Source organism: Lissotriton vulgaris, chromosome 11, assembly GCF_964263255.1.
Source record: "Lissotriton vulgaris chromosome 11, aLisVul1.2, whole genome shotgun sequence".
In the NCBI taxonomy this organism is placed as follows: domain Eukaryota; kingdom Metazoa; phylum Chordata; class Amphibia; order Caudata; family Salamandridae; genus Lissotriton; species Lissotriton vulgaris.
This window is the reverse complement of record NC_141699.1, coordinates 358,622,070-358,644,333: the sequence shown is the minus strand read 5'-3', so window position 1 is coordinate 358,644,333 and position 22,264 is coordinate 358,622,070. Positions and strand designations below refer to the sequence as shown.

Genomic DNA, 22,264 nt, shown 5'->3' with positions numbered 1-22,264 from the left:
AGCTGAGTCTATCCACAGTAGTAATCGGGAGCATTCTGCATGTGTTTAACCATGCTGTCTCTTGGCAGCGATATCCCAGCACCAAGAAGCCTTCTGGGTGACATACGTCGCTTTTAACAAGTCACTCTAAGGTTAGGACCACACTGCTCTCCACTGGGTACGAGGCAGAGAGCGCTCACTCACGCCCACGAGACAAGAGGGCAAATGTTGACACGTTTGATTCGGTGGTGTATGTGACCTTTGAACCACAGCCCCTACAACACGCCCACCAAGACGCTTCCTGCCCAGAGACGCAACTAATACTGCACCAGTCAGAGAAGGGGGTCCTGAGCCGCCTGTCGTGACTTGGGACCTTGGGTCAGTGGGCATGCAGTTAGAAGAGAATTAGCAAACATTGTGTGATTGAAGGTTTTTTATATTCTACAACAAAGCGAGATGGGTGTCTAAAATTATAAACACAGAGAGTAAACACCTCAAGAAAAGATGTAAGGAAATCGGGAGGGAGAAGGAAAAATTAAAAAAAAAATGTCTTCCTTTGTATGAGGAACCACGTTGTCCTCTTTACAGTGAAAAAGTCTTAACATGTTTTTTTTCTGCTGGTCCTTTAAGCACTTCTCAAGTCCCCCGGGCCAGGCTGCACAAGGCAGCGTCCAATATGTTTTGATTAATATACGTTGCATGTTTGCGAAGAGGCGCCAGCGCTTCGTGAGACCTCAGATGTACAATGATTCTGCAGAGCTGAGCCATTCTGCGCTTTTCAATTCTCGCGGTCATCGCTCCGTCAACAAACAAGGTACCTCTTACTGGCAAAATGAATATTTTATAAGCCAAAGGCATATTACCCATTAAGAAAATACATAGCAACAACACTCTAGCAAAGAATAGTTTTCATGCGCACAATAATGCATTGCAGCGCTCTCCGTGTCTTTGCATATGACCCTTGTTTACGTTATGTTACATCAGACACCGAAGCTAGGCAATTGAAAGTAGAGAGCTGAACTGAAAATATGCAACACGGGAGAGGGTGGGACAGGGGGCTGGTGGTGACACAACATAGGAGGGGGTACTAACAGCGGGGCAAAAAGTAATGATGGGGGCCAGACCAGTAGAAGCAAAAACAAGCATGCTGCAAAAGCGAGTGTGTTTGTTTACTTTTGAACACTAGTCAAGATCCCGATAAGGAAAGTATACACAATGCGCGCCCTGCTCGCTCCCTATGCCAGGGAAGTTAACCTGAAAAAAAAAGGCGGGACATTCTGCTGTCTTTAAACAATTGCGTGCTTTCGTTTCTTGAAAGCCACACGCAAAGGCCAATTAATGTAACAACCACGTGCACAAGCTTTCGGAATGTGGGAGTGATTACAAGAGCCCTCTCCTAGGGCAGTGCTTGCGCGCTGCGCTAGGCGAGACCTAAAAAATATCTCCTTGTGCACCAGTTTCCAATCAGCCCACAATTCGGAGTTGTTCTTATGTCCAGGCCGAGAGACCACCCTTCCAATTTTATGGTCTTTCTCTAGATGTAGAATGCATTGTTGTATTCCCAACATGTTTAAGTTAACTGGTAAGGATGATGTCAGATACCCTAGTTCCTGGCCAACATCTAGTTCACTTGTCTGCTTACCCCACTATCAGTACATCTCTTTCTACCTCTAGTGCTCCTTTTTCCAATGTCCCCCAAATATTTTCATGTAATGGAAGGTAAAGGCATACATAGATTGTAAGGTCCTTACTTTGGGGCCTGTGTTAGTGTGTGGTTACAGGGCAGTATACATTTGGATATCAGTCACTCCTTTTATAAACCTGTCTGTCAAAATTGTCAAAAGAGCAATCAACAATTACTCCCAAGAGGTCGTAAAGGAACTAAAGCACTGTGTGACATAGTAATCACACTCAGTAAGCTCAGTTGGAGACAAAGTAATAATCTTTTAAGATGGTCTGATTTTAAAGGGAGGGGATTATAGAATAAAACTGCAAAACAAGCTTCACAACTCATAGCAACCCTCGCTCCCCAACAAATGTCTTTTGATGTGTTTGCACACCCAAAGTGCCTTGCTAAATGATATAGAAAGTTGGGTACTCCAGCATCCAAGTACACCAAAAGTGTAAACACCACCATAGTTGAGGGTGGCTGATTTTTACCCTCTCCCCTTAAATCAGGCTATGAGGCAGGTGATTGTAACTGCTGCTACTTAATGAATAGAGGCCAATTTATATGCAGCCCTGGGGAAGTTGCTTACTGCCCCCAAACTTTTTAATTCTTGCCTAGGCAGCACTTGCGCTGCCTCTTCAAGATATGCTATATTCAGAATATGGGCCTGAAGCTCCGCCCATCTTTTTAACTTTGCAAATGATTTATTTTCATTGGTCAGTAGGCTTAGTAGTTCCTCCTTAGTACCACCTTTTCTCTTCTTGTAACCTCCCATAAGGACACCACGTTACGTGTGTTGTTACTCAGTATGTTTTGATTACAACCTCCTGGCACTAATTTCTAAAAGGGCTTTCGCGACACTTACCCACAACATTTTTTAATTTTGTATTATTTAACTAGCGCGGCAAGATTCAGCACTAATAATGGCAGCTGCTCCTTCCTTTTGTTCCTTGCGATCGCCAAACTCGGCCACATGCCTTTTTTCATTTATTTACTATTGAAGCGATCGCGGCACCCAAGCGTTAGCTTGAGATGGTCAAAGCCTAAGCGCAGGTGCCTCCATTGTAACTAAAGTAAACAAAAAGGGCGGAAAAGTGTGCAGCCAACTTATTTTCTATTTGCTTACTTTCGTTACAATCGGGACACCCGTGCTTTAGCTTTAAACATCTTAAGCTAAAGCACTGGTGCTGCAATTGCTTCAAAAGTAAAGAAATGGGGAAATAAAGTTTTTTTTATATTTCTATGCTTGTGATGCAGTAGTGGCACCCACGCTTTAGTTTACTATGTTTACAGCTAAAGCATGAGTTCCACAAAGGTCTAAAATTTGGAAGAGTTTGAACTATTAGCATTGTATACGACAATGCCGTTTATTTATGTGTTTAGAAAATCTGCAACCGGTGTTTACGCTCAAACTCTTGCAAATGCGAAACCTATTGCATTGCAAATACTTGTTTTATTAAATCCAATGCTTTTCCTCATCTGTTTTTCACATACAGTAAGTAGGTGTTTAAAGAGTGTGGGACCTGGAAACTGTTTTCAGGCTGTCTGTTCTCCATTTGTAAACACTGTAAGGTTGCACAAGATGATGGTTTCTGTGCATATTTGACCCGTTTACTGTGGATGTGAACGCCTGCCTGTCCTTTGTTCAGTGTCCAGACTCGGTATCAGCAGAGTATTTGAAATAGGCATGTTTAAAGTGTCTGCAGCTCTATGGAAACACAGCTCCAGTCATAACCTGGTGGGAGGGAGCTGTATTTCTCCCTGAGATGTTCTAGTGCCTTTATTTATTTTATTTATTTATTTATTCAAAGTTTTATATAGCGCGAACAAGATCTTTGCAGATATCAGAGCGCTTTACAGAAATAGGTGTAGGGGCAACTGGAGGGTGGATAAATCCACTATGGGGTACAATATGGTAGCCTAGTAGCATAGGGTAGCAGCAAGTACATATTTAAAACCAGTAAACGACATGTAAATAATAGTACAGAAACAGTACAGAGTCTTCGATCCCGCAGCAATAGTGAACAGGTGAACTTAGGCCCAACGGATGGCATTTACCTCTTTCTTAAAGCTCGCAGGGACAAGGGGTAAGGACAGCAAGAGGGTAATTGGAACCAACTATTAGGAGCAATATAGTAGTCGGTAGTAAGTGAAAGAGCATAATGGGATATCAGTCATGTACAAAAATAATACCAATAGTCAATCAGGTAACCAGTCCTGCAGCAACGGTGCAGAAATCTGTTCCAGCAGCAGAAGAGTTCAGGTGGACTTGGCCATAAGGATGGCTTTTACCTCTTTCTTAAAAAGTGCTGTGGAGGAGATAAGCCTGGTTTCAGGAGGGAGTGCATTCCAGATCCTGGGAGCCATTCCTGAGAAGGAGCGTTTGCCTTTGTATGCACAACTGGTAAGGCACCGCTGCCTCTGGATCTGTGAGGCAGGACACCTCTTCCTCAGGCACCCTAGGGCGCAGAATTGTAGTGGCTGATCTAAATAAGATGATCAACAACAGGAGCTAGTACCTTGCTTTAAGATCCTGGGAGATGTTGCCAGACCAAAGGCAGGACTTGAAATCGGAAATGTTGGTTCCTTGCAGCAAACCACAGAAAATGTTGATTGGAGGGATGAATCCAGATGCGACAGTATGCATCTTGAGGCTCCAACGTCACCAGGAAATCGTTTTCACCAGTACGGAGGTGATTTCCAAGTTGAATATGTCCACTGAGATGTAATTGGTCAGGGTCCTCCGGTTTAAAATAGGCTTTATTCCCCGTCAGATTTGGCAGTCAAAATAGAATCCTTTTTCCTCACTGAAGCAAAGGTACAAATATGAGTGCCTTCTTCTGTAGAAGAGCTTGAACCCCTATTATCTTTACCTGAATTCTCAACTCTTTTTTTAACCACGGGATAGGTCTAATCAGATGGGGAGGATTTTGGGCACATGGAATTCAATAACAGGTCTTCACTAATTGGAGCACCCATTGGTCCATGTTACAGTTCTTCCAAGCATGATAGAAAATCTTAACTTTTCCCCAACTTAGAGTAGTAATTGTTGGGACAGTTAATGCTAGGTTGGGTTTTGTTTCCAAACATAGACTGGCCTTGAAAGGACTCTTGTCCTGAAGATTTTGGGACGGGTGCTTGAACATAAAGGACTACTTCCTAGACCCCAGCTTAAAAGGTTTGGGAATTTTTTACTCTTCATCTGCTTTTTAGGTCGAGGACTGAGTCGCACTGCGTAGCAGTGTGGGCAGAGCTCCGGGATTTTATGTTTCTTAGTTAGGGGGCTTGAACCCGCCCCTCTTCTCCATTGGCTGGCCTCGTAAATGCTGGCCAGTCATTGGCAGAGAGGGGCGTCACTCCCTTTAAACCCTGTCTTTTTCGGATTCGGGGGCGTGTTTTTTGCGTTCTTTCTCACAGTGACGCCATCCGTCACTCAAACCTAAAAACACATCCCGAATCCCAAAATGACAGTGCCTTTCTCCGAGGCATTTCTTCCTGATCTCGGAGAAAGGTGGATGTGCTTTCCCTCACTTTGTGCCTCCAGAACATTCTAGCAGCAAAGCAGACTCTGTTGGATGCTGGTGTACACGCCGCCACCCATTGGCCTTAGATGTGTTCTGCTAGGGGACTTCAGTCGGCATCGCAGTCCAACCTTTCCGCAGCTGGTTCCCGCCGACTCCTCCAGACTGCTACTCTGCCGCTGACTGCTCTTTAACGCTGCAAGGCTCCTCCTGGCATCTTCTTCACAATAGCGGCCACAGGTACAACTTCTCCGGGCAGAGGCAGTTGATTAAATGAGGAACTTTCAGGTAGAGCATAATTATTTATATTATGTAAACCATAGACTATGGTTGTCTAGATCTCCCTGTCAAGTAGAATGAAACAAGGAGGCCTTTACTCGGCACTGGACCTTCCTTGCACCTGAAGAGGCCAGCTAGTGCCACCATTAGCAGTCTCTGCGGAGAGGCCAGTGGTTGTATGGGAATGAGGTTTTAACTCGCGCTGCACTTTCCTGAATAGTTTGGGTACGCTGGGGGAGGAGCTGACACATTCGCAGTTTAGAATGTTAGGACCCAGAGCTCTCAGTCCATAATCAGTACCAAAGTGCCTCGAGGCGATTTCCCCCCCCCCCCTCCCCACACCGACCCTTGTTATGAAAACCGATAGTCCTTTCCAAACATGAAGGCATCTGATTAAACCAACTCAGTGTGTGTAGTTTGGATTGAACCCGGCCCACTCCAGCCACCCATGGCGAGCTTTTCTCCGTTAGATCTGTGTTTACACAGGGCATCAGCAGAGCCAGGACAACGGCGGCCGCAGTGGTTTAAACAACATGTCCACTGTGATATCACAAGTTACGTCAAGAAGCAGAGGATTGGTCTCAGGGGGGTCATGCAAACAACCATGGCATTGTGACGTCAGAGAAGTAGGTAAACATTTGGACATTGTCAGGTAAGAGAAGTAAATCCCTGTAGCTTATTACGTTGGAGGGTTATGTGACCAACCAGGACATTGTGGCGTCAGAAAAATAAGTAAACCAGCAGGACATTGGGAAGTCTGGGTTTATGTACACACTTTGGGCACTGTAACCTCAGAAGAGTAAATAAGCCAGCAGGGCCTCTGTGTGCGTGTGGTTCTGTCTGTGCGTGTGGTTCTGTCTGTGCGTGTGGTTCTGTCTGTGCGTGTGGTTCTGTCTGTGCATGTGGTTCTGTCTGTGCGTGTGGTTCTGTCTGTGCGTGTGGTTCTGTCTGTGCGTGTGGCTCTGTCTGTGCGTGTGGTTCTGTCTGTGCGTGTGGCTCTGTCTGTGCGTGTGGCTCTGTCTGTGCGTGTGGCTCTGTCTGTGCGTGTGGCTCTGTCTGTGCGTGTGGCTCTGTCTGTGCGTGTGGCTCTGTCTGTGCGTGTGGCTCTGTCTGTGCGTGTGGCTCTGTCTGTGCGTGTGGCTCTGTCTGTGCGTGTGGCTCTGTCTGTGCGTGTGGCTCTGTCTGTGCGTGTGCATGGCTCTGTGTGTGTGTGTGTGTGTGCGTGGCTCTGTGTGTGTGTGTGTGCGTGGCTCTGTGTGTGTGTGTGGCTCTGTGTGTGTGTGTGTGTGGCTCTGTGTGTGTGTGTGTGGCTCTGTGTGTGTGTGTGGCTCTGTGTGTGTGTGTGGCTCTGTGTGTGTGTGTGGCTCTGTGTGTGCGTGGCTCTGTGTGTGTGTGCGTGGCTCTGTGTGTGTGTGCGTGGCTCTGTGTGTGTGTGCGTGGCTCTGTGTGTGTGTGGCTCTGTGTGTATGCGTGGCTCTGTGTGTGTGTGTGCGCGGTTCTGTGTGTGTGTGTGCGCGGTTCTGTGTGTGGCTCTGTGCCCGCGAATACTCTACTACTCTTTGATGCTCACCTATTGCCATTGTAAATGGCAATACCATTTATTTATGTTTAAAAAAAAATGCCATGAGCAATGCCAATAGCTCTACCGTTAATAATGCCGAGACCATACTATCGAGACTGGACTACAGTAACGCCCTGTTTTTGGCAGCCCCCGAAGCTACCTTTAACATCCTTCAACGGGTGCAGAATGCTGCAGCCAGGATGCTTGCGGGTACTTCAAGAAGATCTTCGGCTAGACCGGCCCTGAGAGCACTTCACTGGCTGCCAATACGCGAAAGTCATCTTTAAATCGCTATGCATCACCCATAGGGCTCTTCAGGGTAAAGGACCTCCGATCCTCAGGAGCCTCATGTGCCCCTATAAATAATCTCGGGCTCTCCGGTCGGACCTTGGAAATCTTGCAAGGGTCCCCAGAGTTAGGAAGGCACGCACAGGGGGTCGCCGCTTTTCCGTAAATGCAGCAAAAAATTGGAACCCCTTCCCCAATTGGATTCGCGCCGAACCCTGTTATCTTAAGTTTCGAAAGGCACTTAAAACAATTCTTTTTCCTAAGGACTCTTAACTATTGGTTTCATCCTCAGTTTGCTTTTTGTTCTATTTTCTGTTAGCGCTGGGACGCTTTCGGGCAGCCATGTGCTTTATAAATCTAATTTCATTCATTCATTCATTCACCATTGCATTGTAAATGCTTGTTGCCCCATAGCATCAAGTTCATTACCAAATAGTTTTGTACCTCTAAAATGTAATTTTTTTAAGTAGACCCCTGAGTGAAGTCTAGTTTCCATGACTTCATCTAAAGCAATCTAGGACCAGCTATTGAAGCCGGACCGATGCTGCAGCTGCCCACAAGCAATCAAATGTGACATCCGAGATTAATTTGAATACCAGTTCCATGTTTGCTAGAATATTAGTGGGTAGGTCTTCATTTTCCTATATGCAGTCATATAGGTATTGGAAATGTTTAAGTAACACATGGTTGTGGCAAATGCTTTATATGTATTTGCTCTCTCTGAAAAATTAGAAGCGACATCAAACGTATTAAGCGAAGCCTCCACGACATCAGGTATGCTGGAATTCCCTGATAAAAGCTTAGATGTCTATGCCATTGAAGCCAAAGTAGTGTTAACCGTGGGAGTTTGAGGAAAATCTTTTTCAAAATCACTGACCTAATATCTCCTGTTCAAGTATCGCAGAATGGCAGATTTATCTGGATCTTTCCACTGTTTATATAAAATTCCCTTTGACATCGTGGAGAATATCGTCACCCACATCATGACTCGTATATGGTGAATAAATCCCCTCTTCCTGTTGGTCTTTGCCTTTAAAACCCAGGGTTTTTCTGATGTGAAACAATAATTCTCGCAAGTGGAAGCCTTGTATATATTTTCCCTGTTGATCCTTTTCAAAATCATCATCTTGTTCTTTAAAGTTCTTTGTTATGGGTGCTGCCATTGCAGAATCGACCGCCTTTTTAATCATGTAATAATATTGTGGACATCATAAGATCGCCACAAGAGGTCCTAGTTTCCTAAAAGTTGGGAATTAAGAGGTGAAGTATCTTTTGTGTTTTCACAGCGGTTTGTCAACCTCGTCCCCAAAGTAAAATGATCACATGTTCCAAATTTCAAGGGCAGTTTTATAAAAATTGCAGCATTTTCACAAAACTGTAGAATTTGCACTTTTTTTTGAAAATCGTGAAATCCTGGACGGTCTGATGAGTAACCTCATTAAATTGTAACCACTCCTCTTATGGCTCAGAATCTGGACGAAGAGCCAGACCTCATTCAACAGGGCTGTCCTTGCTGATTGCTTGAAATTAGATCGATTCCTGAGCATTCCCTGGCTACGGTACAGTCTGAACATCTGCCGTTGTATGGGTTGGGAGGATCTGTTTACTTTACCTAGTCAGCTAGTGTTCTCACTGCCTTGAAGAATACTTTTCTAACTGGGTGTCTGGAGGAGAGAATGCAGAGGTCTGTAGACAAACCCATCAGTCCAGACTTATATGGGTATTTGCACTAGTACTAGCATTGAACCATATCCAACATGGGTGAGCAGCCAGCATCACAGATTTTAAGGGCTCCGCCTTCATCCCACAAAGTGGGTGTGGCTTAAGAGCCGTTTTGAGAGGGACTTCGGCAAGCTAACCTAGACATTCCAGAGAAGCGCGTGAATTGTGTTCGTTGTTTATGGGAGCTGGATGGGAATTGGCCATCGCATGGCTGTCTTTTTACAAGGCAGCACGCAATAGGCCATAGTCTGTAGCGTTTCTCCACTTCCTGCATATTCTGTTTGGAGACGCGCACCAGAAGGCTATAAATGATCAATTACCCGCTGTCAAAGGGGCCCGTAATTGAATCCAGATGGTGGGCGCACGTGCACCATTCTTTGCTGTCTGCTCTCGGAAGCCTTGGAACTGTATTTGGCATTCCTGTAGCGTGTGCATTTAGTGTCAGAACTGGATGATGCTGGGCGCGTGTGCACTCCAGCCTCTCCTCCTGGGCCATGGCTTGGCAGAGGTGCGTGCCTGGAAGGCTGCTCGGGAGTCTGCTGGGTCAGGCACAATATGTTTTTTGTTGAAATCTGGAAGTTCTACAACAGGTTGCGGTTTGCGTGCAAGTACATTAACGGAAAGCGCCACTGGCGCGGAAGCAGAAAACAATGATGTGTCCATGAACATAAGTGAAAACAGAGCGGTAAATAATGAGGCAGTGACGTGGTTGCTAGAAAGCAAAATCACTTGTTAGCAGTGTTTAATTTGTGCCATAATAAGTGCCAGGGCCCAAGATATTTCTGAGGAGGCCACGGCTGCTTGCCCTACTTCAGGCCACTGCCAGTGATGCCAAATACGAGAACCAACGGCACCTACTATCCAGTGTAGGACTTAAAAAAACAAGTGTGTATACCCAGTCATGCATCTGCTCAGAGTCGTGAGTGCCGAGTGCCTGTTCCAGAGAGAGCAGGGTATGCTTGTGCGCTTACACAGTGCACTGACACACAGGAGCTAAAACAAAGAACAGCTGAAAACGTGGGAGCTTCATTGAGGCAGCCGGCCCTTTGTGAAGGGAGCAGCAAGGAGGGGATGCCTCAACCAATCAAGCGTAGCTACTCACAACCTACTGTAAGATTGCAACAAAGGCCAAAGGGCAGAGCTAGGTCTTTTCGCATTACGCAGGGTGAGCAGTGTGTGAGTGTGTAGGTTGAGCAGTATGTGAGCGTGCAGGGTGCACCTCCACAAAACTCACGCTATATACGGCTGAAAAATAGCACTAGACGATGATAATGAAATTCAACAGTACTGCGAAAGCATGGCTTATATTACAAACAAAGTCTTTTAGTTGCCCATTGTTATTATTGTTATTGTACAGTCTTATATAGCGCTCGACTTACCCTGGAGCATCTCGGTGCTTGCCTTGGGAACCCGTCCTGGCTTTTCCCTGTGAGATAACCCGTACTGGGCATCCCCAAGGTGAAAGCCAGGCATCCCGCCGCGGGGGGCCGTTGTGGAGATTAAGCAAGTTAATGCCCAGAGTTGCAGAGTGTGAACCCCTGATTCGAGTGGGCGCCGAAGCGAGAATTATCGAGTCCGTGGACATTTGGGCTCAAGACCCTGCCGCGTCGGGAATTCAACCCTGGTCCCGGGTCTGACCTCTGCTTCTGGGTCTGCCTCCTCTAACCAGTGAGCCACACTTCTCCACTTCTCATGACAATGCCATTTATTTAACGATTAAGCTATTGGCAATGTAAATGACAATGCCATTTATTTATGATTTAAAGAAATGCCATGAGAAATGCCAATAGCTCTACCTTTAATGATGCCGAGACCATTGCATTGTAAATGCTTGTTGTTAATCTGACTGAGGTTATCCACTGCGCATTTTCTTGTTGCCTTTCCTGTTCAGGGCTCTTATTTCTCTCTGTGTCTTTGTGATGACCGCTCAGCCCAGAGCGCAATACATTTAGTTTTTTTGGTAAATTTTATTAATTGCTGAGAAAAAGATCTTTTTTTACCCATCTCAAAGGAGGCAAATATACGCTACTGTTGAGCGGCCTTTACCTTTTTGCAAACAGTGCCCTCTACCAAGATTTGCTTTTCAACTGCTGTCTGCATTGGACGTGCCATCAGCATAGGGCTATTGCTTTTATGTGGTATTTTAATCCTCCTTTTATTACTGCTTTTATTGTTTTTAAGTCTTTATTGACTATTTATTTTTGTGGGTCGTCGTTTTCTGATGCTGTCACATTTAAGGATTCTTGCCTAATTGATGTTCTGAATAATGTTTTTACACCTTTATGGTCTAATTAGACCGAATAAAGTTAGTTGAATTGATCAGTTCTGACCACCCTGACTAAATAATGCCAATCCTGAACAACATACTAAAGATGATGCTTGCATTCTGACGGACTTTGGCTTTCTAACAGTGCCACTATTTCATGTAATTTTGATCAGACTCCCAGCATCAGTTTATACAAGATATTTGCTGAGGTTCGGCCTCTTGCAAGTAACTGTGTTCACTGAGGGCTAGAAGAAAGCCTAGACTGCAGCGAAACATTTGCCACCGTCTCTATTGCCTAAGAAGGAAAACCTAAGCTTCCAATTGAGGCCTTGTTCTGGCCCCTGACTGGAATTATCTGCACAACTTCACCTCTTGGGGCCCTTCTGAAATGCAGCAGAGTATTATATGAGCAAGCCCCTTTATCTTCCACCTCTTTTATATGTGTATACACATTTCCATTTTATATCGTCTGACAAAGGTCAGATGGCTGAATGCAACAAAGAGATAGTTGAGCTTTCGGATTTATGTGAGTTAGGTTGAAGCGTAGTTACTTTTCTAATTGTAAGGCATGTTCTCTGATGCAGTCTAACATAAGTCCATTCCATCAGTTAAATGGAGTATTATGTGATTACTATATACATACTGTCATCATTGCATAGTATATCTTCAGGCTGATGCAGGATCTCCCTGTACTACTTGTATTTCCCCTTTACAGTATATTTGTCACTAATGTGATAATTGCACCCTCGTGTAGACTCTGTTGGCTCAGTCACATCTAATGTATTGTATACCAATAAATCTCATTCTTGATTCCTACAAAGGGAGCCAAATCATTCCTCATTATAAACAAGCATTGGCAAGAACCAATAATTCTTGTCTTTGGGACCTATTGGCTTTGCCAATGCTTTATGGTATTGCTGCACAGTATTGGAAAGATGCTGTCTAGCACAGTCAAAAAAAATCTTTAAAAAAAGCTGTGGTGGAAGTAACAGGAAATGTCATTTGGTAGGTGCTTGCAGAGGGACCAGTAGCAATTTAGTACCTGAAAAAGGATTGAGCGGGTGTGTGGGGGGGGGGGGGGAGGCAGGGGGGCAAAGGGAAGTGGGTGGAGATGGGAAGCAGCAACATAACATGGGGGTGGGGAGCTAAAAGCAGCATTCGAGGGAAATGCAAGACCGGGCAGGAGAGAAGCACATGAAGTTTGGCAAGCGAAAGAAGTCAAAGACATTGCTTGTAGCGCACAAGAGAGACAGAAGCATGGAGCAGAGTGTAGTACCTGTGCGAAGAGCAAAGGTAAATAGGCTGTGCTCCAGAGGATAGATGGGCAAGCTTAGGCTGGAAAGTCATCAAATAAGAAGCAAGCAAATAGCCATAGTCTTTAACACTGCTTCCCATTTATTATCTCCCATTTTCATATACATTAATGTTTTGTTTGTTTGAGGGGCAGTGTGGTTTACTTTGTGAACTACTGTAAAAAATATGTTAGATATATTTTCCACTTGGGACTGAGTACTCAGAAACCACTTTAATAAACAAAGCACATGTTGATGAATATGCTAAAGTGTATCTTAGATGTATCCGTATGACCAAACCTAGATTGTTTGCATCTCAAAAACTTTTAGATAAAAAGATTTAAACAAAAGAAGCTAGGAAATAAAGTCAATCATTGGTAAGCAGTGGGTGGACGGTAAGCGTACGATGAGTCTTCTCGAAGCAGATAGCTCTTCTGTCTGGTAGGTTCGAACTATTGAATTACTGACTGCTCACTTTACTGGGTGCATCGGGGATCATATTTGTAAAAGTAATTTTGCTGCAACTAGAAAACTGGATCACAGATTGCTGTCAGATAACAAGAAGGGTTCCATACCTCCTATTAAACATACCCTGCCACACCCCCTTTTGTACCGCTTTTGGCCGCCATAAGTGTGGCAGGGTATGCTCAAACGTTAGTCCCTTTCTCACTTTGCCACTGTATTCAAGCAAGCCGGGCTGAAGACGGCTGGAATGCCAGAAACCGGTTCTCAGAATCTTGTTTCCGGTCCAGGGAAGACATGGCTTGGCAGTTCGGGCTGGACTGTTCCCATGAGGCACAGGGTCAGACTGATTTGCATATAGCCATGTCTGAACTGGGGTGGCAGAGTGGGCTAAAGAACGGTGATGGATTAAACCCAGATCTTTTGACTGGGTGTGAGTGTTTGGTTGATTCAGATGCTCTGTCCAACACCACCCCCTTTTGTACCGCTTTTGACCCACATTTTGGCAGAAAATAAAGGATCTGAACAGTTCAGACCATGTTCTGCAAGCTTTAATTAGTTTGCTCTCTGATCATTGAATACAGGTTCCTTCTTGGGGTCCAAAATGGAATTTACCTCTCTAATTTCAAATACAAGAGTGTGTTATCACCCATCGCCCAATTTATGTAGATTATCTCCCTAATTTCATAAAAACTTCTCAGCTTTTCTTTTAGAAATTGGAAGATAATGACATTTTAAATTTGATGTTCCCATATGAACTAGTTCTAATAGATCCCACTCTAGTAGGGGTGTAGAGACAATTAGATGTTCTTTCCAGATTCTTCAGTTCACATCTCTTAGTGGTCGATGCAAATAAAAGTATGAAAATGTGTGCTCATGGATTGATAACTCATAATTGACATTGTAATAACTGTTTGGAAGTAGGAGTTATACTTACTTTGGAGTTATATTAGCCAACAACTTAGGTTAAGACTTTGTAAAAGTCAAGAAGCTAAGCCGTTCTCTTTTGGTATGGGGTTGCTTCAATTTGATAGGACATTAAGGAAAAGCGATGGTATAGCCTCCACTAAATTATATTCCTCTAAAATCCCTGCAATTACTCTGTATGCAGTTGAACCATCACTTTTAAATCCTATAGAAAAGTTGAATAAAGTAGTGACAAAAAGGGGGTGGGGTCGCACACTACTCACACACCGGCGGAAGTTGCCCCTAAGGACTGTGGTCATTGTAGTAGAGTGTTCGCGATGCATCATCTTTCGATCTTGCTATCTTCGCTGTCTTCGCCATCCCTGGACACGTGTTTCGGGTTTTCAACCCTTGTCTGCAGGGATAGGCAGTGTTCTGGGGTCGCCGATGGCTGCCAATATCTGCCAGGTATAGTACCACTCCGGCGCGTAGGTGCGGGATCCCAGGCTCGTCAGCCCGCTGCTCAAGGGAGCTTAAAGTTACAAAAAGGGGGTGGGGTCGCACACTACTCACACACCGGCGGAAGTTGCCCCTAAGGACTGGGGTCATTGTAGTAGAGTGTTCGCGATGCATCATCTTTCGATCTTGCTATCTTCGCTGTCTTCGCCATCCCTGGACACGTGTTTCGGGTTTTCAACCCTCATCAGCAGGGATAGGCAGTGTTCTGGGGTCGCCGATGGCTGCCAATATCTGCCAGGTATAGTACCACTCCGGCGCGTAGGTGCGGGATCCCAGGCTCGTCAGCCCGCTGCTCAAGGGAGCTTAAAGTTACAAAAAGGGGGTGGGGTCGCACACTACTCACACATAATTGGCATTGTAATAACTGTTTGGAAGTAGGAGTTATACTTACTTTGGAGTTATATTAGCCAACAACTTAGGTTAAGACATTGTAAAAGTCAAGAAGCTAAGCCGTTCTCTTTTGGTATGGGTTTGCTTCAATTTGATAGGACATTAAGGAAAAGAGATGGTATAGCCTCCACTAAATTATATTCCTCTAAAATCCCTGCAATTACTCTGTATGCAGTTGAACCATAACTTTTAAATCCTATAGAAAAGTTGAATAAAGTAGTGTCTGCTTTAGAAATCAAACTTAAGTTGGCAACGTTCTACGTTGGTTGAGAGTTAGGACTGGTGATGCATTATTTTGAATCCTCTTCTCAGCTTCTTCATTGATTAACAAAAAGATAATTTGGCATGAAAATCTAAATAATTGTGAAGTCAAATTTTATTTCATCAACCTGGCCTCCTTCTGGTTGAAGAAATCAGAAATTAAAAAATAAAATACATTAAATCAAACTACTACAATCCATAAGAAACAATGACTGAAAAAGATCTTCAAACAAAAAAAGTTTGATCATAACTTTTTGCTCAGTAAACATATTAGGCAAGCGTTTTAACTGCACATTTGTGAAACTCTGTTATATCTTCAATCAAACCTTAACTTTGAAGTAAGAGACTTGTATGAATTTGGAAACTTCCAATAGGTGATAACATTTGGCTTCCCAATAGTGATGGGGAAAAAGGACCCAAAGAGTAAATTTTGTTGTTCAGAAACTCAAGATCTAAAACTTTTTTTTGTGTACAGGAGTCTCACCGAAATTTCTTTAAATGTAAAAAACTTTTTTTATAAGACCGTGTTCGTACCTTTTCTGAATCCTTATGTTTTTCCAAAAACTGAATGTTTGTTATAGTTTATACCACTTTTAAAATCTGTTTGTTTAAATAATTTGTCTGTTACCTAAATGAAGTATTTTGTGGAAATATTTCTTTAATAATTTTTATTTTTAATGCTTGTTCTTGAGGGATCGTAGTTATGTGCATTGTTGCTTGATTGTGCTTTCTCTCCCCTCTTGTAGAGTTCTGTATGAACCCACAGACTGTTTTGCTGCTTCGTGTCATCGCTGCATTTTGTTTCCTGGGCATTGTGTGCAGCCTCTCTGCATTTTTGCTTGATGTTTTCGGACCCAAACATCCTGCACTAAAAATAACCCGCCGCTACGCCTTCGCCCACATCCTCACAGGTGAGCAGCTCTGCTGACCAAGAGATTAGAGAACAGTCTTCCCCATTGGTCTAGCTGTTTCTATATAGGTTGAAATTAGCTGTGCCAGTTTGTTTTGAGTTGTAGTTGTTTTCAAATGAAACTAACCTCTGAGCTATAGTTCAGCCTTCAGGCTTTAAGGCGCAAGAGTGGTCTTGTAAGGAAATGTTACAACACTTCTGCAAAAGCTGTGCATAAAAAAAATTATATAACTACTCCTTTTTCTGTATGCTCATTATGCGACTGGCATCTACAGAAAATAAATGAGGTAAATCATACTACTGTGCCCTTCCCCTGTGACTGCTACTGTAGCAATTGTGTTCTAGGCACCCTCCTCTCTGATTAAATCTTTTTGGGCCCATAATCAGTGTTATGCTAACAGGTGTCTCTATGTGTTACTTTTATACCAATACTTATTAGATAATGGAATACTTCTACGCATAGAGAACATGCCACTGGTTACTACTAATGTACTAGTATTCTTAAGTTTATTAATACACAGTTCCAAATCATAGTGATTAAATGTTCCTACTGTACTAGTGAGTCTGTCCTTCAGGACTGTCTTCTCCAAATCTGTGCCATTGGGACACCACCCCTTGCCATAGTCCGCTAGGTTTCACAGCATATTCCCACATCCAGTGGGTCATGTGAACGCTTTTTTTTTCTTCTTCTTAAAACCCGAAAATTATCGGTAAAAGTTCAGACCTCAAAGCAGAAGGTGGCATTTTCAGCAAAATGTCAACGGCCATGTGTGTTTTTCTGTGCAACTTGTCACTGGTACAGCCACACTGAAGTGGACCATACGCTATTTCTTCCCTTGTGCAGTTGTACGGGGAGAGAAAGTTCTGGCTGTTTAACCAAGACTGTGCCCACATATGTGATGTGAGCTTATACGTAGGTCTGTATTCATAGTTCGCATCATGGAGACTTGTAGGAAATGTAATCTCCTTTTGTAAATATAAAAGTTTTCTGCAATTGGGTCAAAAAGCATGCATCTTTAGGCAACCAGCTTTTTGTGCTGGTTTTCCTGTTTGTTTCTTTACCATTGAGCCTTGGATTCTGAAGTGGTTTGCACTTTTAAAATTAAGTGAAGAGTTACTTTATTTAAGACTGAGTTCCAGGTAGGGCACAGGAGACCATAGCAGCTCTGGTTATTTTGATGTTTCAAGTAAGTTTTTTTTATAATCATGTTTCCTCTCTTTCCTTTAGTACTGCAGTGTGCCACAGTCATTGGTTTCTGCTACTGGGCCTCAGAGCTCATCCTGGCACTCCAGCAGCAGCACAAGAAGTACCACGGTTCCCAGGTTTACGTCACTTTTGCAGTTAGCTTCTACCTTGTAGCAGGAGCAGGTGGTGCATCAATCCTTGCCACAGCTGCCAACTTGCTACGCCACTACCCAACCGAGGAGGAAGAACAGGCCCTGGAGCTGCTGTCTGAGATGGAAGAGAATGAGCCCTTTCCTACGGAGTATGAGGTAGTGAACCAGTTTCAGCCACCCCCTGCATACACACCGTGACACCAATGCTCGTGGACATAATGAGGCAAAAGTTTCCACTCTGAGAATGGCAATTCCGGCTTTTCAAGAGGATGGATAAAGGGTAGAGACACTCCCTCTTTGGACACAAGTCTGCAACATCTTCGCTCCAAGCACGTTGCAGTTGTCTTCCGGAAGGCATCTAATCGAGGACGAAAGACAACCGTTCTTGCATCTTTTCTCCAGCAGAACCCCGAATGGAATTAACTATTAAGAGACTTTGTTTTGTGGCTGTTTAGTTACATCTCTTGTGGAGGTTTTGTCACTGAACTTTGTGCAAGTTTGTGGGGGTCTGGTCTTGTGAACTGCGTTTGAGTGGTTAGGGTTTTTTTTTACAACAATGGCCCATGTTTTACTGCGGTTGGTCATGTTTTACTGGAGTTAAAACTTGCTTTTTGCCGAAGTGCAGAAGCTGGATAACCTGTAATGCACAGATAGCTCACGATGTCTTTCTGCTTTAAATGTCTACATACTCAAGTGCTGCAATCACTAATGCACCTATTAACCTCTGATCACACTGATTCTTCCATACAGATGGTTGTGGATAGTTTGTCAGCACTCTTGGAATAATCTGTGTCATGATTCCATTGTCATAATTTTTGTACAGGTGCGTTTTATTTTTTCATAGCCTTTTTTGTCTTGTGCAGATCCTCGTGACCGTGATCTGGCTTGTGCACATTTTGATTCACACTTTTATACATCATAATTTTGTGCATAGGGTTCACACATCTATCGTCTAGCTCCATATGTTCTTCACTGCTGTCCTCCCTGTATTTTCAAAACTGATGATTCTGATGACATAACCCCTCAATGGACTGTTTTCTCATATGCAATCTCTGGCTGCAGGGGTTCTATGCCAGAGAATAGGTCTTCTTTACTCACGTCAGAACGACTTTCTTATAAATGCCCCATCCCCAGTCGTACCCAGTAGTCTGTAAGGACTTGAGGCAGGGGAGTCTTACAATCTGAAACACGTTTCGGTTCTTTGAAATAGTTGCTTCAGCAGAAGGAACAGGCCTGTGATCAATCTGGAGTCCAGAATGCTGGGATATATCTGAGTTGACTAATTGAAATTTGTGAATGTCTGAGAGTTTGGAACTGGAACAGGGCTCTAACTGGTGAGTTTTCAATGTGGTGTCAGTTAGAACAGACTCCCGCATGGACGTCAAGCTAGCTGATACAGCCACCTCTGAGTAAATGACTGGTGTTTATCAAAAAAAGCAGTGCTCTTCCAGGAAACTTGCCTTCAGTTTAGTGGCTATTCCAGCCTTACACTGGGCCGGAGTTCATTTAATGACTGCCAGGCCTTTTGTTCCAAAACAGGCTGGTATACTTACTATTTTGGTCAGCCCAGAACACATTTGCTCATGTGCTAGAGACTTATTCTACAGGAATGTTTTTGTTTCTGAATAGCATGACTTCCTATTTGTTCATATTAAATATTTGCCTTATGTTCTGTCCCTCTCCAATTTTCCCTTAATATCATTAGATTGGTTTCTTCCAGAACACCAGCCCTGCTTGCAATTAATGCACACGTGTATTTTTGAAAGACCCATATTAAGACTTTGTGAAGAACTAGTCTCTAACAGATCCCTGTAGTACACATGGCTTCCATCTGAACCACATTTACCCTTGCAACAACAATCGGTTTGGTTGCACTATAGCTGAAATCTATCTGCCTCACACGAGATTATTCCTAATCTAAAAAGAACATGCCTGGGTACAATAACAAAAGGGAATTCTACCCTCTGTCTGGATATGTCTTTTTTGGAACCACTAAATATCCAAATCCTGGCCTCTAAGTTCACACTGTATGGATGCAAATTATTTTTTTCATCCGTTATAGGAACCTGATGATAAAACCCTTGGTTAGTCCTCAGAAGCAATACATGATTTTACCAAGCCATCTTGTTACCCTACTCGGGACATTTGGGTTTCTAGCATGCAGCGAAAATGTTGGACCACAACTGTGGGCATCCTGTGTGGAATTAGATATGTTGTGGGAATGGCAGTCTGTCTTTGCTTCTTGACAAAGATTAAATAGCGCCTTAACTCGCAAGAAAAGTTCCTACTCCTGGAATTCAACGTGACCCTACTTGCTTTCTATTGTCCTGTACCTCTAAATTCCTAAGATATGGGTCTCTTCTGACTGATGTGAAGAACAATTTCAATCATTGGAACACAGTTTTCAACAACCACCGGGCAATTAAATCCCTTAACAAAATCCATGTGCCTCCCCGATGAACGTTGCTCTTAATGATTTGAAAACCGTAACAAAACTTTTTCTAGATTTGGTCTTTTATCACTCAAACATCACTGGAAACGTTTTTATATAAATTATATTTTTCTGGCGATGTAGCCACCTACAACTAAGTAATTAGCTTAACCTTCATGTAACAGATTATTTCTGTGATCTGAATAAGGAACCATATCCTTTCTAGAATACGGACCCTTTAATGAATCTCTAGTTATCAACCCACCATTGGTGGAAACATTAGCTTTCTACCACTTGTAATATCTAAATTATTTTAAACACTTACACCATGTTTAATTTGCAAAAAGATAACCGTACATGTGAGCATCTGTATTGTGTGCTCATGTACCTGGTGGTCAATTGCTGTATAACTCATCGGTTTGCTGTCTGAAGACCCAAGATATTTAACTTTGAAGCGGATTTCTTGAATTTAGAAAGGCACGAAACGAAGTGTAAAAAATAAAAAAACACCCAGCCAAGTTGCAACATTAACTTGTTTTGGTGCTTTAGGTTGCAGTGATAAAGGTAGTACAAATGCCCGACACTGCACGTTAGAAACACCACAAAACATTCAGCAACCTTTTCTAATGCAGTTAACTAATGTTTCAGCGCTCTAGTTTACACATCTAGCTTGACATTTGTATGCACTACTAGCAAGGATGATACTCCACAATCCTGACTCCTGTTTCTGACTACATGGAATTTCCTGCCTTTGAATTCTGACTTGCTGGTCTCTAGCGATCACATGCCTTCTTGCTTTAACTTGTTTGTATGAGAGAATCATTGCTATCTTTCTATTCTTCTGAAACCATCTGGTTATCAATAAGAGGTGTCCCAAGGGTGCAGCTCTAGTCATTGTTGTCATGTCAACTTCCTTAGAGCAGACCGTGCTAAACTGAGGTGTGAATGGTTACTAAATCTGATGCTGGAGAGCATCGTGTTGGGTGGGGTGTTGAACATTCCAAGGCTGTGTCCTTTTCATGGAACCTCTTTAAATTATATTTTTGTGACTTTTTCAGGTTTATCATGTAAATATTTATCAGGTGGGTAGGTTTCGTTTTGTTTTCTATGTGAAATAAAAGATCATGTAAATAGCCCCTCAAAGCATTTAAAATTTATTATGGCATTGCCTCATGTTTGCATGGGTGTGTGAAGGGGAGTTATTGGAGACATGACCGGTGTGCTTCGTTATTGAGTAAAAGTTTAATTATTTTGTTAGTTGTTTGCATGCCATAAAAAAATGTCTGAGTGAATTATCAAACTAAATTTGCTTCTGCTGTTGATATACATTGAGGAGGAAGACCTTGTTATCTTTGTTAGAAGAACTTCCTCTGTCAAAAAACAGTGCTGCTTTTTTACACTACTTGAACCCATACTTGTAGGAAGTGGTCATTGGATTTCTCAGAAGAGGATATATAATCTTGCCTGTCGAAATGCACAATAGCCCTCAGCTTTGTTAGTTCGCTGGGCTTTTGCCGCCTTCCTTGCACATACCCTACTGTGGTAAAGGGTAGGTTGAACTTTCGAGGCATGCCAGATTTAAAACTCCAACACTCATTGGCAAAACCGATAGGTCTCACTTTGAGTGTGAGTGCCAAGGTGTTGGTCTTGCCAATGGTAGTCTGTAAAGTATTGTTTTTAAAAATCTAAATACTGGAGGGAAAGCATAATATCTTACGGTATCCTAAACCTGGATAATGAATTGATTGTTTTCAGTCTATATAAATGGCATGGTTTATTTTTTCAAATACTTTTCACTCTGAGAAAACTTTGACTCAGTTTAAAAATGAATGTAAAGTACACAAAGGAGAGTCAGAGCACACATGCACAGTAACGGAGTGCTGAATGGGAAATAAAAGCAGGTCCTTAAATGTGAGCAGTGGAAAGATACAAGGCAGCCAATAAAACGACTGCTGCTGGGGAGCGAAAACCACAAGAAGAGGAAGTCAAGCCATTGAATAAGTAAGTACATGAGTGACAAAGCCAAGTAATGGATGGGCTGTAAGTTCACAATGGGTCTTTAGCAACTTGCCCTGTCTGGTAGGTGGGACCTAAAAAGTACATTTTTCTTTTTCTTACTTTTGTGAATTGAGGTGCTTGGTTCTATCCTGAGGTTGGTGGTTACTGCAAATACCTTGTTTCCCAATCCAGCTAAATTTAATAGAAAATTAAAATCGAGATCTAGACAAATAGTAATGGGAATTTAGTATCTCATTTCAGATTTTTTTTTACACATTGGCTGCGATGTCCATTATTTTAATTGACATCATCATCCATAGCTACCATCTATTTAAAGAGCCCAAATTATTCCTACAAAATGAATACATTCACTTTACAAAATTTCGTTAACAACTTTCATTACAGTGGCTCTGGGTGCATTGGTAGGCACTTGCCCTAGATCATACATTCAAGCCAAAATATGAGAGAGCAC

At 43.0% G+C, this 22,264-nt stretch overlaps 1 protein-coding gene across 1 annotated transcript in view; it reads left to right on the top strand.

Annotated features, from left to right (window-relative positions):
* Positions 1 to 20,928, top strand: part of TMEM127 (transmembrane protein 127) — a 37,888-nt gene extending 16,960 nt beyond the window's left edge. Inside the window, exons 2-3 of the mRNA XM_086943335.1 lie at positions 15,862 to 16,026; positions 17,254 to 20,928. Coding sequence (XP_086799461.1) covers positions 15,862 to 16,026; positions 17,254 to 17,561 — 473 coding nt within the window. The 3' untranslated portion in view covers positions 17,562 to 20,928. The remainder of the gene's footprint in view (positions 1 to 15,861; positions 16,027 to 17,253) is intronic.
* The last annotated feature ends 1,336 nt before the right edge of the window (positions 20,929 to 22,264 follow it).